At 41.6% G+C, this 20,000-nt stretch overlaps 1 protein-coding gene across 1 annotated transcript in view; it reads right to left on the reverse strand.

Moving 5' to 3' along the window:
- Window positions 1-20,000, reverse strand: part of LOC308284419 (thyroid hormone receptor alpha) — an 88,995-nt gene that overhangs the window by 32,792 nt on the left and 36,203 nt on the right. The window contains exon 2 of the mRNA XM_080725023.1: window positions 14,174-14,416. Coding sequence (XP_080581149.1) covers window positions 14,174-14,247 — 74 coding nt within the window. The 5' untranslated portion in view covers window positions 14,248-14,416. The remainder of the gene's footprint in view (window positions 1-14,173; window positions 14,417-20,000) is intronic.

Genomic DNA, 20,000 nt, shown 5'->3' on the forward strand with positions numbered 1-20,000 from the left:
GAATGTATTGTACTTTTTACATTACACCACTGCTTTCCTCTCTTCTACCCCCAGCTCTGCCAATTCATCCCTTCCTTTTAGGTCTTGATCAATTGCAGACAGTTCTATAGTAATGCCTCCAGCTAAAGCTCTGTGACGTCCAATATTTATCATGTCTCCCTGACAAATGCATGCATTGTGGAACACTACTTCATGTCACATTTGTTACTGTTGTTTCTCTACAAAAAAACAATGAATAGGTTTACAAAAATAAGAACAAACCGGTGCAGTCACTTTGCTTACTTTAACTATCTACCGATATGTAAGACATTATTTCATAATTTGATAACCAGAATCAATCGATCAAGGTTTTTTTTTTCTTTTCCACTCAGGTCCAAGCTGCAAACAGTTGGTGTGACGTGTTCCGCAAGACAGTGCTAATAATACTGAAATAAAAATGTAATCTATCTATAAATGCGAGAAGTCTCTGCGTGTGTGTTTGTAATCCGCGTATCTCGAGAACCGTTCGTCCCACCGGCTTCAGATTCGGCACGCGCGTTCCCCGCCGCGGCATGGAGTGCAGTGCCGGGCCTCGACAATCGGCGCAAAATCGGCGCAAGCGCTGACTCATTGTGACATCACTGCAGTGCCGGGCGCAAGCACTGAGTCATTGTGACATCACTGCAGGCAGATACAGGGGCCTAGCCTCGACCCGACAGACTGAGATCTCCATATATGGGCATATGGGCAGATACAGAGATCTCCATATATGGGCAATACAGGGGCCTTGCCTCGACCCGACAGATATCTCCGTATATGGGCATAAAAGGGACACAGACAGATATATCTCCGTATATGGGCATAAAAGGGACACAGACAGATATATGGGCATAAAAGGGACACAGACTGAGATCTCCATGACAGATATCTCCGTATATGGGCATAAAAGGGACACAGACTGATACAGAGAATGGGCATATGGGCAGATACAGAGATCTCCATATATGGGCATATGGGCATAAAATGGACGCAGATATATGGGCATAAAAGGGACACAGACTGAGATCTCCATATATGGGCATATGGGCAGATACAGAGATCTCCATATATGGGCATATGGGCATAAAATATGGACACAGATAGAGTATATGGGCATAAAAGGGACACAGACAGATACAGAGATCTCCATATAATGGGGTTTGCATTAAAGGGTGGGGCATTCATTCCCTATTTACATCGTTCCCGAGTTGGCCAGGTCGCAAACTCCATATATGGGCATAAATGGGCACAGGCAAACAGATGGTCAAACCAGGTCCTACAGAGATCTCCATATATGTCAGAAAATGGACGTAGACAGACATATCTCTCCATATATGGGCATAAATGGACACACGCAAACAGATGGTCAAAACGGATCCTATGACAACAGGTATAATGGGGTTTGCATTAAAGGGCGGGGCATTCATTCCCTATTTACATTGTTCCCGAGTTGGCCAGGTCGCCGACTAGACGCTCGGCCGCCCGAAGGGCGGCCGAGCTTCTAGTAATACAAATAAGCTACAATCAAATAATTGTAAAACATACAGGTAAGACACACACTCTAACCTTCTTTAACAGCAATGTTGTACAGTATGTGTAATGATATGTAATTGAATGCGTGGCAGGTAGCCATTTAGACCGGCAACGCATTATTACGCATTATTTTATGCTTTAACTATTGAAAAATAGCAGATATACAAGCTCACAGTGCGGCACCGAGTGCCGCGCTGCGAGCTTGTAGATCTGCTATATTTTTTTTATTATTTTTTTTAATATATATTTTTAAAAGAAAACATTTGTAACTAAAATATTTGCTTCTTCTGGGGGGTCCCTGGAACAATATATTTTGAGATGGGGGTCCGCGGCCAAATACATGTAATTTTGGGGGTCCTTGACATGAACATTTTTGAGAACCACTGATTTAGAAGACATTTATAGAATCGGGTCAAAATATTCAAAGAACTTAAAAAAATCGAAGATCTACAAGCTTTGTAGATCTGCTGTTTTTCACTAGTTAAAGCATAACATAATGATTTAAGTGGTTCAAATCTAAAGTGACACATGTTCCCGGTGTAAATGGTTTAAGCTATTCACTGCATCATGCCTCAGGAAAACAGTGAAAATAGGAGATATAAATCTCCAGACGTGTCGCAAGAATTTAGCCAACAGAATATTGACGTGCCCAAAATAGGGACGCCAGGTGGTTCAATATTGATTGATTGAATTTTGATCAATACTTTATTAGTCAGAAATGTAAACAGCAAAAGGTTCCAATCAGACATTTAGGCTAAAAGGACAACACAAAATAAAGGTCCTGGGGACTTGTTTCCATTGTGGTCCAATAACTAGTAACAGCCACAATAATAAAGCATCAAAACCTTCCAGAAGCCTAATTTATACTCTGTAGTGCAACGTTGTGGCTTGTCGACAAGATAAATTCTTGTCAGCAAGAAATACCGTTGTGTGATGGAGTTTAAAGCTACAAGCCATGCATTATTTAGTGAACAAAAGGCTATTTGGACTAATCTGTATGACAGAGTATATTACTTTGTTTTGTTTTATCGGGTCTACAGCAGTGTTTCTCAAACTTTCAAATTTCAGGGTCTCCCCTTAACTCTGACAGTGTACAAATGGAACCAAATGGACCCGTTAGGGTTCATTTTATTCCATTTGTACACTGTTAGAGTTACAGACTTTGGTGAATTTCTACCTGGCTTGTGAATTTGGTCTAGGACTACTTGTGGGAAAAAAATCAACTGTCCTCACTCAGCCATAATTTAATTTCTTTTTACTGTACAGTATGTCATTGCCACCAGAAGCCTGCCAACTTTAAACAACTCTAACACCTACAGTAAAAGTGCCTTCAACTTTACACACTTCTTTTTTTCCATGGACCTAGTCACTCCTTCTGCAATTTGCCAAAATAGAGAGGTATAAGTAAGTAAGCCAGGGTTTTGAGTATAGCTTGAAAATGCATACACAGTGAGTGCAGTGTGCGTGCGCGCGTGCGTGCGTGCATGTGTGTGTGTGTGTGCACGCGCGCGCACATGTACATGTATGTGCACACACTTTAAATTGCAATAACATCTTTTTCTGAGGTGGAAACTGTGACTCGCTCTAGCTTGAACAACCACTGCTAAACCAATGAATGCTCCACTGGCATGTACTGTACAGTGGATGTTAGGGTTTTCAAGGGCCGCCCAATCAAAATATTTATTGCAAAAATTATATTCATTAGTGTAGGCTATTTAATCACTATTTCCTGGCCATTTCCATCAGCCGTCAGGCCTGGATGAGAAGAAAACAATGTTCCAAACTTCCCAGACTGACAAAAGCTCTGCCTCATGAGAGGCGGTCTAGTGCAGAGAGACAGGAAAGAGAAGACTTTGAGTCCATGATGAGATGACATCTCATATCGTCTCTGTCGGGCAGAAACCTTGTATCTCCAAGTTTCAAATTTGTACGTTTTTTCGCGAAGTAAAGCCCTGCTTCATCATACAAGGCCGTCGCACAAAAGTAGTGAAAACAACAGATCACAACGCCTCGCGGTCCGAGGCGTTGTGTGCTTGTAGATCGGCTGTTTTCACTATTTAGTACATTTTTTTAAATGATAAAAACGGACATACAAGGTTTCCACCCGACAACGACGATATGGTGATCCTAGGTGTGAGAATGTGTCTAAAGCACTGTTTCCCAAACAGTGGGTCGGGGCCCATTTGTGAGTCGTGGACACATTATGGGGTCCCTTCATTTTTTCTTTCCTTCATTTTGTCAAAACATTTTCAAAAAACATTCCGCAAAGATTTTCATGAATTAAAAAAAATATATAATAATGATCTTTCTAAGTAATTTAACTAATAAAGAAAAGAAAACAAGAATAGCCGATCTACAAGCTCACAACATGATGCGACGCAAATTAAATATATAGGGCTTAAGTAGTTAAAAAGTTTGAGACGAAGTTATTCACAAGTCTGAATAGTTTAGTCTGAGCAGGCGCTCCTTCCTCCTTCGTCCTCAGTACACTTTAACAGGTCAAAGGTCAAAGAGGTTTACTGACGGAGGTTTGTTTGTTGATGCAGTTCAGCCATTAAAACCTCAAGTCAGAGGAGGGGGGTTGGGGTTGTCTGAGGACACAGCTTTGGTAGGAGAGAGAGAGAAAAAGAGTGAGAGGGGCCCCATCTCTCTTTAGTCCTTTCATCGCTAGCTTATATCAAAGGAGGTGGGGGGTGGGTAGTAGCAGTAAGAGGTAAACGCTATCGTTTTTCATCCATTCAAATGCGTACCTGGCATCACTGATACATGCAGAAACTGGAGCATTACAGAGACATTTACCAATACTGAAATCATGCTGAAAGTACTGTAGCTGTTAGGATAAAGAGGCAGAGAGTCTATTCTATAGGGTTGTCCGGTAAATGGCAATAATATCCAAGCGGAGGCTCTTAACCATAATTACAGGTTTGATTGGCAACTGACAAGGTGGAAGGCTCTTGCTTTAAGTGCTACTGTGATCGCTGTAGTATTGAACCTCAGCGAGAAGAGCACCCTGGAGAATTGTGGTGTTGTTGGGGCTCTGCTACAAAAGCAAACTTGCTTTGACAAAATCTAGTGTATGATTGACTCTCTGACACTGACTTGACCCTGGCCTGGAAGCTAGAAGAGGTGGTGATGGCTTCCGGACAAGGCTGAGCTTCACAACTCCTCAGCTCGCCATTAAAAGTTTGGTGTCCGGTGCACCACTGCAGAGACACAAGTTCAACTCCTGGCAGCTGTGCCACTGCCTTGGCCGGGCGCTCCAGCCAACACAACAGGCCCTGTGCATGACTGTAGTCCAGGGTTTCCAGAAGGAAGATCCGAACTGGAAACACATGTAAAGGTGTCATTATGTATTTCCTGTTCAAATCTGCTGCAGAGCCAATCAAACGAAGTTACGCGAACATGTAAACATTCTGGAAACCTGAATGCTATAGACAAGTTATGTCTATAGCAGTGGTTCCCAAACGTTTCAGGTCAAGACCCAAAAGAGAGATTAGACGTTTGCCTAGGACCCAAACCAGTGAAAATAGCAGATTGTGCTCTTTGTCGCTGCACTGCCAACTCCTGCTGGCGGTTTGAGATGGTCAGTAGGGAAGGGAACTGGGAGAGATGGCCTCTGCACCCGTTATGCCCTCTCAGTGAAACTCCTCACTATCAGCTGAAAAGAAGAGGCTGGCAGCTCCATGTGTATCGGAGGAGACGTGGTTGTCTCCCCAGACCAATAGTGGAGGTGTCGGCAGCAACAGGGACTAAAGCAGGGTTTCCCAAAGTGGGTGCCGCGATGCCAGTCTAGGGGTGCCGCAGAATAACTTGATAATATTTGGAATTAATCAATATCACTTTACTATGCTTAGTAAAAAAAGGCCTGATTAGCACTGTACTTGATGGCGGCCAACTCTCGTCACCAAAAATAGATCTACAAGTGTGAGCTTGTAGATCGGCCATTTTTGGTGAATGTTCCCCCCAGAATAGGGATGCTGGGGGGTGCAAGTGGTTAAACATCAAGTATAAAGTTATTTTCAGTCAGTTGTATTGGAAACGGATATTGACATAGATATGACAGTCAGGAGTGCCGGGAATGAAAAAGTTATTTACAGGGGTGACCTGAGTCAAGAAAGTTTGAAAACCCCTGGACTAAAGTACACATGAGGAGAATCGGGCAAACAACTAAACCCGAAGAAAATGAGAGGATAAAACGTTTAAAAAGAAAAGGTAACCAATATGAAGGACTAAAGGGGCCCAGAGCCAGAGACAATATTCCTGTGGACGGTGATCCGTGTGAGGGAGAAATGCAACTGTATATCACAATAAGACATTGGACCGAAGAGACCAAAGAAATGTGATTTTCAAACAAATCCTTTTCAACTCTGATTCCAATGTCATCCTTAAAGGAACCTGCGGATGAGCTTGTTAAAGTAAACCTGGAAGCTGGACTGGGTAGTTTACTCGACAGGCACTCTCATACACTGCATTAATGTTTGTTGGTTTGTTTGTTTGTTTGTTTGTGGAAATACAATGCAGTCTGCCATTCATTATACATATCCGATGGGCAGACAACGAGAGATGGTGGTGGATTAGCATTTCAATACCTTGGCTAATGAGCGCGCGGCGCTTTTCATGCGATATGATAGGAATGATAAGTCCTTGTTAGCGGCACACGGACGGACGAAGCAGCGGGAGCACACGCAGGCACACATATACAAAAGACATCGGAGCATGTGCAGCAGGAGCACATGTAGACAGGGACACATACTGTATGGACGCCTACACAAAGGTAAAAAACCCTCCCTAAAAAACGTGACTCAAGATTTATGTGAACACATGCGGAGAAAAAAAAACACGGAATGCGCACAAGCTCTCCAACACAAACACGCACGCACGCACGCACGCACGCACGCACGCACGCACGCACGCACGCACGCACGCACGCACGCACGCACGCACGCGCACGCGCACGCGCACACACACACACACACACACACACACACACACACACACACACACACACACACACACACACACACACACACACACACACACACACACAAAATTCAATTTCAGCATCAAACAAACTGCTCCAGGCTATGTGAAATTTTGCATCAGTGTGTGTGCGTGCATAAATGTGTGTGTGTGTGTGTGTGTGTGTGTGTGTGTGTGTGTGTGTGTGTGTGTGTGTGTGTGTGTGTGTGCGTGCCTGCGCCACAGGGCACACACAGTGACTCAGAGATCACTAAGGGGAGGGTTCAGGGCATGAGGCAGCGCTTGCAAGGACACGTGCATGCATGGTTGCTTACATCCTGTGACACACATAAACATAGACACACACACACACACACACACACACACACACACGCACACACACACACACACACACACACACACACACACACACACACAGACAGACACAGACACAGACACAGACACACACACACACACACACATACAGACAATCCCCTCGGCGTCTCATATTGATGTGTCCTGAGTTGTCCTCTGCTTTCTGTGCTTCCATCTGCCCCCCTGCTCCTAATCCATGTCCCTTCACTCCACTAATCCACACATACACACACGCGTGCGCACAAACACACACGCACTGGCCACAGACAACATACGCACACACATATACTGTATATACCGTATACCACATTAAGTATGCACAAACCGCAAGACAGCACAGTACACAGTTTCAATCATGTGCACATGTAACTGTACTGTACTGCATATTATCAATCATATTATCATATCATAGTATTATTGACCCACACTTTATACAAGCAAACCCTGCACAAATCCATGTACATCACACAATACATCACAAAGATGACATACTGTACTTGTACCCTAAAACCAATATATTCATGGTTGAAGGCTCCGTTCTTGGACCCTTTTTTCCCTTCTCCACACCAATTCTCTTTTTCAAAAATAACAGATCTACAAGCAGTAGAGCCTGTAGATCAGCTCTGGGCAACCAGAGTATATTACTTGTCCGACTTTCTTCCATCAATCTTTCTATCTTTCAGGATACACTTTATTTTGCCGCGCTACTCCTCCCACAGTTTTGGTGGCATGCTTGGGCCATATGTCAAATCGACCGGCTTCATCAGGACTCGTCTGCTTGCATTTTGCTATGAGATACGTTATATAGTTTAATTTGTATATTAATTTATTGGTGAATACATTTTCTCTATTCGCTTGAGAATGAGAAAATGCTTTTCCCAAATATGGAGATGACTGACATCATAGATGTCTGATGTCATAGACCACATGAGACTGACACAAGGGATCTCCATGGGCATAAAAGGGACAAGCCAAGGACGTAATTCATTTGCAAGTGTGACTCGCATCATGGCAACCACACAATTTCCCAGAATTGTATCTTTACAGCATGCCCAGAATTAGGACACTACGGTGGTTCAGAACTAAACACATCACATACAGTACTGTAGCCTGAATACTGCATGGCTAAATACCTCAACAAAGAAATGCACGCACCCACGCGCACACACACACACACCCCTGCGCGCTCGCACACACACACACACACACACACACCGAAAATAATCTCGTTAGTGTAGACCAAAATTCTCCCTTTCATGAATTCAGGCCAAGTTTGAAGAGAGCTACAGTGAAATCCCACTTGGAGCTATAGCTCGCCAATTAAAAACAATAAACACAAAAACTGACAGACAATAACACAGTTCTCTCTCACACATCTCTGTCTCGTGTTTATGCTCCAAAGATTTCTGTCAGCAATGAGCGTACTCATGTGTCTCTGTGTCCCTGTCTCCATCTCGTCTGTCTCTGTCTCACACTCTCTCTTCCACCCCACTCCTTTGTCAGTCTGTCCCCTCTGTCTGTCTCTTGTCTCTCTTTGCAAGCACGAGGCTGGCACCAATATTTAACAACTTGAACCCTAGCGTCCCCATTATGAAAATCATCCAATCTGGTATTCTAAGGGCGAGAAGCAACCTCGCCCTTTGCGCACATGGGCACTTGCACATGGGCGGGTGCACATGGGCGGGGGCACGCATCTGCCTACAGTAGGTGACAGTAGACTGCTGGGCAAGCGCTGGCGCTTTGGCATTGGATCCACTTTGACCAAAGTGAAAATGCACAGACCTGGTTGGTTGTTTAAGTTGGAAAAATGTTCCCAAAATGTGTCCATATTCTCCCAAATATGGAGATGACTGATGTCTGACATCATAGATGATTGACATCATAGACCCCCACCCTGATGAGCACTAAGAGTTGACGCATTACATTTTGTATAATACAGTTCTATTTTTGCTCACGCCTCGCAACGCGAGGCACATGTAGATCGTTTATTTTCATAATTTCTGCCTCAATTTGGCCAATGTTTAATTTGTCATTTTAAAGGTATTAAAAAGTCCTTAAATTCTCACTTTAGAAATGTGCATATACCCTCTATGCACTTAAATTTATGTTGGTTTGTTTACCTTTGAGTGAGAAAACAATGTTGCACATTAAGCTAATCCCCCACAATAAGGGTCCTGACCCACAGGTTTAGAACCACTGATGTAGGAAGTACACATGTTATAAGAAGTAAGTATCTAGTAATTACTACCTAAAGCTATGGAGGTACATACAGTACTGCTCTTCATCTATCAGTTGGTACTGTGGGAAGTACATATGCTCTAAGACCAGACTTTGTAATTAAGGTGAGTGCAAGGTGGATTCACTCAACATGACCACAGCCAGAGGAGAGCTGATGCTGCTAACACGCAGGGCTACTCAACTTGAGATGGCTCAGGGGCCACTCAGCAAAATACCAAAAGTCCAAAGGGCCGCAAGCTAAAAATGACGGTCCTATTTTGGACGTTTACATTGATTTTGTAACACACTTCATGACAAGTCTAATAATTAAGGAAACGCACAGAAAACAGACACATTTCCATTTATATAAGCCAGGCCAAACCTCATTGAACCAAAAGATTGTCATGGATGGAATGATGAAATTGATGACATTTGAAATTTTTATCAAATTAGGCTTTATTCACAAAATGTTAAGTGAAATTGAACAGATCTGGTTCAATCTTTTTGTAACCCCCCCTGTGTCTGGGTATGCAAGGCTAGTGAACTTTGGCAATGTAAAGTTATTTTTTCTCATGAGTCATGCCACTAACACTCCTTTTCATTAATAGGACAATTTTAAATAAATAAACGTTTATACTTATTATTCAATCACTCAAACCGCAGCATACCTATTCTTGGGGGACATTTACCAAAAATAGCCGATCTACAAGCTCACCACAAGATGCATTGTGAGCTTGTAGATCGGCTATTTTTGGTGAAGAGTTATTGTATGGAAAAATAACTCAAGTACAGTTCAACTCAGCCTCAGATGCACTGTACTTGTAAAACAGTTTGATGCTTAGAGCTTTGTAAAACACAGCAGCTCGCTGGAGGAGATTTGTGGTAATAAGCATAGTTCCTTGGCTGCTGCGCGATCTGTTCATGCTTGCACTGTCTGTCCTGACTGGCGGAGTCGCGGAGGCAGAGACAAGCAGCGGAGGCAGAGACAAGCACAGACAAGGGTTACGTCTTCATTAGCCTGAAACATGACGATCGCGACCGTTCATATATCGCACGACCGTCATGCGTCTCCACTCCAGTGAGCCCGACTGTGGTTGTCTGCTGCAAAATCTCCGCAGATTTGTCTGTCTCGTTGTACTATATAGCTCTAGTGTAGCCGCCTGCATCTCCGCACTGCTGTGCTCTATGCATTGACTACATTCACTTCCTGACTCTTATCCCTACCTACGGAGTGCACGGAGGCTCAAACATCACCGCGTTTTGCGTTACGCGTTAACTTTGACAGGCTTAGAAAAATCTTATTTTTATTGGCATGATCATGACGGGCCGCACAGACATGCGGAAAGGGCCGCATGCGGCCCGCGGGCCGCGGGTTGAGTAGCACTGTGCTACAGTATAAGCTAGAGTCAAATGAAATGGATGTGCATTTGGATATAAAACAGCCTCCCCCTCCTCTCCCCACACACACACTTTTTTTCCTCCCTATTATCTAGGGCTGTGAACATTGGCCACAGTGTGTGTGTGTGTGTGTGTGTGTGTGTGTGTGTGTGTGTGTGTGTGTGTGTGTGTGTGTGTGTGTGTGTGCGTGCATGTGCGCGTGTGCGTGCGCACGTGCGCCACACTGCCGTGGGTCTGGACTTTGCAGATTTAATGAAAATGAAAAAGGGGTGTGTGTGTGTGTGTGTGTGTGTGTGTGCACGTGAGCGCACGTGCCAGAGTAATGGGAGAGAGAACACACACACGCAGATGGCAGCGTGACAGAATGCAGCGCCTCAGCTTTCACTTCCACACACGTCCTCCAAAATAACTACACTGCTCTTATTATCCTGGATAGACAGATATACAGTACTCTACTATTAATGATCATTTTATCTTCTCTTATTATCCTGGATAGACAGATATACAGTACTCTACTATTAATGATCATTTTATCTTCTCTTATTATCCTGGATAGACGTACATTATACTCTACTATTAATGATCATTTTATCTTCTCTTATTATCCTGGATAGACGTACTGTATACTCTACTATTAATGATCATTTTATCTTCTCTTATTATCCTGGATAGACGTACTGTATACTCTACTATTAATGATCATTTTATCTGCTCTTATTATCCTGGATAGACGTACTGTTTACTCTACTATTAATGATCATTTTATCTGCTCTTATTATCCTGGATAGACGTACTGTATACTCTACTATTAATGATCATTTTATCTGCTCTTATTATCCTGGATAGACGTACTGTATACTCTACTATTAATGATCATTTTATCTGCTCTTATTATCCAGGATAGACATATACTCTACTATTAATGATCATTTTATCTTCTCTTATTATCCTGGATAGACGTACTGTATACTCTACTATTAATGATCATTTTATCTTCTCTTATTATCCTGGATAGACATACTGTATACTCTACTATTAATGATCATTTTATCTTCTCTTATTATCCTGGATAGACGTACTGTATACTCTACTATTAATGATCATTTTATCTTCTCTTATTATCCTGGATAGACGTATACTCTACTATTAATGATCATTTTATCTGCTCTTATTATCCTGGATAGACGTAATGTTTACTCTACTATTAATGATCATTTTATCTGCTCTTATTATCCTGGATAGACGTACTGTATACTCTACTATTAATGATCATTTTATCTGCTCTTATTATCCTGGATAGACGTACTGTATACTCTACTATTAATGATCATTTTATCTTCTCTTATTATCCTGGATAGACGTATACTCTACTATTAATGATCATTTTATCTTCTCTTATTATCCTGGATAGACGTACTGTATACTCTACTATTAATGATCATTTTATCTTCTCTTATTATCCTGGATAGACGTACATTATACTCTACTATTAATGATCATTTTATCTTCTCTTATTATCCTGGATAGACGTACTGTATACTCTACTATTAATGATCATTTTATCTTCTCTTATTATCCTGGATAGACGTACTGTATACTCTACTATTAATGATCATTTTATCTTCTCTTATTATCCTGGATAGACGTACTGTATACTCTACTATTAATGATCATTTTATCTTCTCTTATTATCCTGGATAGACATATACAGTACTCTACTATTAATGATAATTTTATCTTCTCTTATTATCCTGGATAGACATATACAGTACTCTACTATTAATGATAATTTTATCTTCTCTTATTATCCTGGATAGACATATACAGTACTCTACTATTAATGGTCATTTTATCTTCTCTTATTATCCTGGATAGACATATACAGTACTCTACTATTAATGATCATTTTATCTTCTCTTATTATCCTGGATAGACATATACAGTACTCTACTATTAATGATCATTTTATCTTCTCTTATTATCCTGGATAGACATATACAGTACTCTACTATTAATGATCATTTTATCTTCTCTTATTATCCTGGATAGACATATCAGTACTCTACTATTAATGATCATTTTATCTTCTCTTATTATCCTGGATAGACATATCAGTACTCTACTATTAATGATCATTTTATCCGTCCGTCATCCCTTCAAACAAGCAAACAAACAAACAAACAGTCAGTGGTGGAAAATACTATCAATACTGCTATATAGAAATACTCTGTTGGGTGCCCTCACACCAAAATACCTAGAGTGGAATCCGCCAATGCATTTCAATGAGAATGGAGCGTTTTTTGCCAGTAGAGGATTTCTGCAAAAAAACGCTCCATTCTCATTGAAATGCATTGGCGTATTCCACTCTAGGTATTTTGGTATGTGGGCACCCTTACAAGTAAAAGTCCGGAATCAAAATGTACTTGAGTAAAAGTATGAATGTGTTGGCATCATAACGTACTTAAAGTACCAAAAGTACAACATGTTTGAAAATAGCAGATCTACAAGCTCACAACGCATCGTGATCGTCTATTTTCAAATAGCCAAGGTACAAAATAGGGCTGTTTTATAATATTATAATTTATATCTGCAAAGTAACTAGTAACTAAAGTTTTCAAATAAATGTAGTGGAGTAAAAGTACAATATTTGGAACCGAGATGTAGTGGAGTAGAAGTGAAAGTATTGGAAATTGGAAATACTCAAGTAAAGTACAAATACCTCAAAACTGTACTTAAGTACAGTTCTTAAGTAAAAGTAATGTGTTACTTTACACCACTGCAAACAGTCATACAGACAAACATTATTGATCCTTCCCTCGGGTCCATCTATCAATAAAGCAACATAACCATTCCATTCGTGCATTCGTCCATCCATCCATCCAATCATTCTTTGATCTGTCATTTGGTGTCAAATTGTCTGTTGATCCTGGATTTCCTTTCATGCTTACATCAAAGATGGCAACACACACACACACACACACACACACACACACACACACACACACACACACACACACACACACACACACACACACACACACACACACACACACACACACACACACACACACACACACACACACACACACACACACACACACACACACACACAAGGGATGGGACGATATGAACATTTCATATCACCATTATTGTGGCAAAAGAAATCGCAATTTACGATATTATCACAATAATCAAAATCCATTATCCTGGGGCGGAACATTTGCCCGTTGCGATGCGTTGTGAGCTTGTAGATCGGCTATTTTTTGGCAAAGACATTTGATAGAGAGTGAAAAAAGACTGTATCAAGTACGTACATTATAAGTACCTTTCACCAATTATAGAGGGTTTAAATGGTACCGGATATGCAGCTCTGCAAATAAAAGGTGAATCGATCCCAGTGCATGACGGAGGACGATATCACAATATGTTAAATCTCCACGATATGATTATCGTGAGTGTTTTTTATCATGATAATATTGCGTATAGTCCCATCCCTAACACACACACACACACACACACACACACACACACACACACACACACACACACACACACACACACACACACACACACACACACACACACACACACACACACACACACACACACACACACACACACACACACACACACACACACACAAATCTCGTCTCATCTCTCATCTCTCTCTCACCGTTTCTCATCTCCCTCTGATGAGTTGGTGTCCTGCTCGTTGGACATTGGCTCCATTCTGGGCCTCAGTCCCATCCAGTAGCCAATCACAGGACACTGAGGCGGGCCACAACCTCGCCAGCCTGCTCAGCATTCGCTGGCAGCCCCGTCATTCGACGGCCTTCTTGGGATCTGGGCAGGTACTGGCTGGAAGGGACTGAATGGACTGGACATCATGGGACTGAGCTATAGGAGCAATAGAGACCTGGAAGGAGAGAGAGAGAGAGAGAGAAACAATAGAGTTAATAATCCTGTAGTTAAAAAAAATAAAAATCAATAATATTTGTACATTATATTATTACTGTACATTTTTATTAAAAGACGGAAGGAACGGAGGAAATGAGAAGACAGAGGGAACAGAAGAAAAAGTTAAAAATGTAGTATTATGTTTTTGTTAATTAATTGAACAAGTAGTTTTTTTTTTACTAGATAGTAGATACTCTATCGCTGGATAGTATTCTCTTTGCCTGCAATCCCTCTTTGCTGCATCTTAAAGACCCACTAGGAGAAGAAACGGGACAATGTCCTCTGAGTGTCTTCGTGTATTTTCCCCCCTTCAAGCATTTGTGTTACCAGTGTTTGACTGCGGCGAGACAGCCTTCTGAGTCGCTCCCCTGCCCTCTATTATTCATAGCAGGTTTCTCAAGATGTCCACCTTAGTGGACAGCCCCATCACATCCGCTGTACTGGTAAAATATATATTATGAACAGCAGTCAAGTTCAGAGGTTAGAGTTTCCGCTGTGAGTGTTCTCATCCCTGGACATGGAGGCAGGTGCACTGACAGGGAGGCACGCCAGAGTCAGGGGAGTTGACTGGTATGAGATGGCAAGCTGTGGTGGATGGAACGGTTTATCACCCGTTTCCAAATGTCACGTTACTTATAGCTATACTATTACTAGCAATAGCTGCACAACAAACTAGCTACAGAACAAACAGGCTCACGTCAACTTGTCCACCTTACGGCCTATTTAGGCTTTGAACGATAACAATACACTGACACGTCGCACTAACATCGTCTTTTGAATCTCCTGCTTCAAAAGACATACTGTAATAATGTGCCGTGGGCAATACATACATTAAACCATTAAGACCTGGAATTATTTTGGCTACTTTTTAAAAATCTTGAAATTATTTGCAAATCTTTAAATATATCTTTTTTAAAGCGAACATTTGTAACTCAAATATTTGCTATCAAGGGGGGGGGGGGGGGTCACTGGAACAACATATTTTAACATATAGAGTTCGCAACGGGGCTGAAAATTAAGGCCCGGCCCTAACTGGGCGACTAATTAGCATACATTTTAGGCCCAACCCGGACCAAAAACGTCGGGTCGGGTCGGTTATGGTCGGGTTCGGAAAGAATTTGAGAACTCTACTGACATAGAAACATCAGTTTTTTCAAAAACCTTAAAAGGATTTAGGAGACATTTTATATTCAAAAAATATTCAAAGACTTGCACACATTTTCAGGATTTCTTTCAAAAATAGCAGATCTACAAGCCCTATGTTTATATACAGTATCTATGCAAAATGCATTGGGGCTTCCTGTGCTTTTCAGAGCACTGATTTGGTGTGCGCACCACTTCCTGGGTTCACATCCAGGGTCATATCCTGTACCCATGACCCCATCCTTCCTGTCTCTCACCACCACCACCATGCTGACTGAAGCACACACTTTCAATTGAGTTCTGAGAGTGTACAATTGGAACCAAATGGACCCTTATGGGTCTGTTTAACCAACTCCCAGTGGTGTACACATGGAGCCAAATGTATCCTTGTGGGTCTGTAACTCCAAGAATGTACAAATAGAACCAACAAGGCCCTTGAGGGATCCATATCGTCGTTGTCGGATGGAAACCTTGTATGTACAAAACCGTTCATTTTGTATTTATCATTTTTAAAATGATCTAAACTAGTGAAAATAGCTGAGGCGTTGTGTGCTTGTAGATCAGCTATTTTCACTAGTTTTGTGCAATAGTCTTGTGTGATTAACCAGGGCTTTACTTTACGGAAAAACATAAAAATGTGAAACTTGGAGATACGAGGTTTCTTCCAGACAGTGACGATATGCTTCCATTTGTACATTCTAAGAATAAAATGAACATTTGGGATTTTACAATGCACTCTCCACACAAACGCACGCACATGGGAGAATGTAGAGTAGCACAGTGGTTCCCCAAAGTGTATTCCATGGACTCTATGGGTTCATTTGGTTCCATTTGTACACCGTCAGAGTTAAGGGGAGACCTTGAAATGTGAGAGTTTGAGGCTTCCTACAAACAGTAAAGTCATATATCCTCTTTGTCTCCTTTGAGAATGAGGGGAAGAGGGTGGCGTCCAATTCATTCTCTATGGAAGTCACATGGTTTCATGTCTCTTCCAAGCCTCTTGGCCAAGAGACAAGAAGATTCAAGCCAAGAGGCTTGGAAGAGACATGAAACCATGTGACTTCCAAAGAGAATGAATTGGACGACACCCTCCCCCCCTCCCCCTCATTCTCAAAGGACACAGAGAGGATATATCACTCTTTAGTGTGAATGCGGCCTAAGAAACACTGCAGTAGCTCATACACAGGGCTGTGACCTGTGAGGGACAGAGTGATCCAGAGGAGGGCACCAGATTCACCACAACACCAGTGGTTATAGTGGATATACAGTAAATGTGACCCCAGCTGACCTTCCACTTACATGTACATATGGAGCTGGGGGTGGACGTCATGTGTACAACATAGTAGAGATGGGACGATATGAAAACTTCATATCACGATAATTGTGACAAAAGAAATCTCGATTTACGATATTATCACGATATTATCACGATAATCAAAATCCATTATCCTGGGGCGGAACATTTGCCAAAAAATAGCAGATCTACAAGCTCACAGCGCGTTGTAGATCGGCTATTTTTTGGCGAAGACATCTGATAGAGAGTGAATAGAAACTATTGCACATGTGTGCAATGGTTCTATTGGGCATTTTGAGGTTGCAGTTTCACCATTTGTGAGATTCCTGAGAGATTGTATTTTTTTAAACCACTGGTTCTCAACATGGGGTTCTGGGACCCCCAGGGGTCCTTGAGGGACTTCCAAGGGGGTTCCCGGCTAAATGTGGAACCAATTGGACCCTTACAGGTCTGTAGCTTTGAGAGTGCACAAACGGAGCATTTGTATACTGCCAGAGTTAAATTAAGACATAAGACTGGGGTCACAGAGAATCGTCAGAGATAAACATTGCTATCAAATGGTGGCCAGTGACTTGTTGCATCAAATTTCAAGGACTGGCGCGTCCTTGAAATTAAAATGGTTGAGATTAACTGCCTCTAACGGCTCTCTGTTCCCAATGGTCCCAACGGACTGCTAGCCTCACCACTGAGAGGCAAAAACTAAACAGAACCAAGGCGTGTTCAACAAGGGCTTGGTTTGAGAATGGTCTGAGGAGAGGCTGTGTTTGACAACTGCAAATACCATTATCAACTCACAGAAATTGAACCTTTGATAAAAAAAAAAGTAAAAGAATTCAAGAAGCGACATTTAGAATACACACTGTTGAATGCAAACACTCATGGCAAACACTGTTCTTTGAGCGCACCTCTGAAATGATCTGTATGAGCTGAATGTCATTGGGCTGAATTATACTCCTGGCTGTGGTGAATTGGCCTGCGTCATATTCAGGGGTAAAAGCCAAGAAAATATCCCAAGACTGAAATGTATTTTCAGACCATGTCCCAATATGTGATTTTTGAAACATGGTGTGTGCAGCGCACACCAATATTTGTGGTGTTTCCCTGAAGTTCTGAACTGCCTTCACTAAATGTGTGTGTGCCAATCCATGCTTCATTTTATACAAGTACAGTATCTTCTGAAGTTCTGTTGTATTCTATTGCTAGTCTGGCCAATTCAAATATCTTGAAATTATAACTGCTTTTTAGTTTGGACATCGCTACACCTCTTTCTATTTATAATTTTTTTTGCGGACCTGCACTGATCTCAGAAATAGCCCCTATGAACTGAGATCTGAGAACTTTAACCCCTGCACATTGTACAATTGTACAATAATCGTAATGTATAATAAAATAAAATAGATGCCTGGCCAAAAAAGTACAAGTGTGAATATCTGCTCAGTGGCCACAGAATACGGAATCTCAGTGTCGAGTCTAGGGACCACCAAGAGTCCAAATGGACCATACTCGATTAGAGTATAAAATGTTACCCTTTTGGGTTCATTTGGTTCCATTTATATAGTCTCAATTAAGTTAAATGAACACTGATTACAGTGTAGATCAGGGGTCCTAATGCAAATCAAACTGAGGGTCGTTGAAATTCAAAATGTTGAGAATGGGCATATTTGTCCATGTGTTTACTGTACTGTACCAGGTCACTGCAGAGAGAGACTGCATGCAGGGGTGTCACAAGGGGGGGGGTTGAGTTACTAGGGCCCAAGGTGGAGGGGCCTTAATTATTTTATACTTTAGCTATTGAAAAATAGCAGATATACAAGCTCACATTGCGGCGAGCTTGCAGATCTGCTATTTTTGAAAAGGGATCCCTTGAACTAAATATTTTGAGATGGGGTCCGTGGCCAAATACATATCATTTTGGGGGTCCTTCACATGAAAAAGTTTGAGCACCACTGACATAGAAACATAGGTTTAAAAAAAAAGAAAAAAAAAAAAAAAAAAGAAACGTAAAAGGATTTGAAATATTCAAAGACACAGTGTCTTTGAATATTTGTAGCAGATCTACAAGCTTGCAGCGCGGCACTCGGTGCCGCGCTGTGAGCTTGTATATCTGCTGTTTTTCAATAGTTAAAGCACAAAAATAACTGTAGTGAATCCTTGACCCAGGGCCCAGAATGTGTGCGCGACACCCCTGACTGCACGGTATTGATTTGGGAGAACGTAGCAGATGTCACAGCTGTGCAGCAGACGGAAGGAAGCTGTGGCATCTCATCAAAACAAAATAATGACTGGCGGAAAATATTTCGTTCACTGCAGGTCTGCGTCACCGGGGGCTAATTCATATAGGCCAATGAGAGTGTGGATGGGTTAAATTAACATTCAGGATTATACTGTGTGGTGGAATAGCAGTAATCTGTCCCCATTAGGGGTGAAACGATATCGTAACTGAATCGAAAAATCGATTTTAATTTGCAATGATCTACTATATTGATATGCAAAAGCATAATATATACAGTATCGTACCGTTTTGGCCCTGCACAAGCACTTGGAATTGTAGGAGTTGGCATTACATTTAGTTTGACTCTCTGTTCCATTGTGAAAATAGCCAATCTACATGCTTACAACGCCTCACACGGCATTGTGAGCATGTAGATCTGCTATTTTCACAATTTCTGCCTCTAATATTTGACAATTTTGTCAATGTTTAACCAGATAAGGTCTTAAAAGTCCTTAAATTGTCACTTTAGAAATGTGTAGATATCCAGTATACACTGTATGTTGGTCTGTTTACTGTTGAGTGAGAAAAAAAATGTTAACATTTAGCTAAACATCTGGGGACCCCCCAAAATAATTTGGGGTCCCCCCTCGGGGTCACAACCCACAGGTTGAGAACCACTGCTGTAGGCTGAGCCCTGTACCTCTGGTACACTGCACAGACACAAACAAATTCAAATAATTATTTGCATCAACTCTTTGACCCAAGTCAAGTCGTTTTTCTGTAGCATGTGGAGGGCCGGGACACTGCCTCGGGAACCCAGACTGCTAGTTACAGTGCAGTCTGTACTGTATGTAATTGATTACTTAGTTAAATTTGGAGCATATTTAGAGTTAA

Source organism: Nannobrachium achirus (genome assembly GCF_963921795.1).
Source record: "Nannobrachium achirus genome assembly, chromosome: 4".
NCBI classification, from domain to species: Eukaryota; Metazoa; Chordata; class Actinopteri; order Myctophiformes; family Myctophidae; genus Nannobrachium; species Nannobrachium achirus.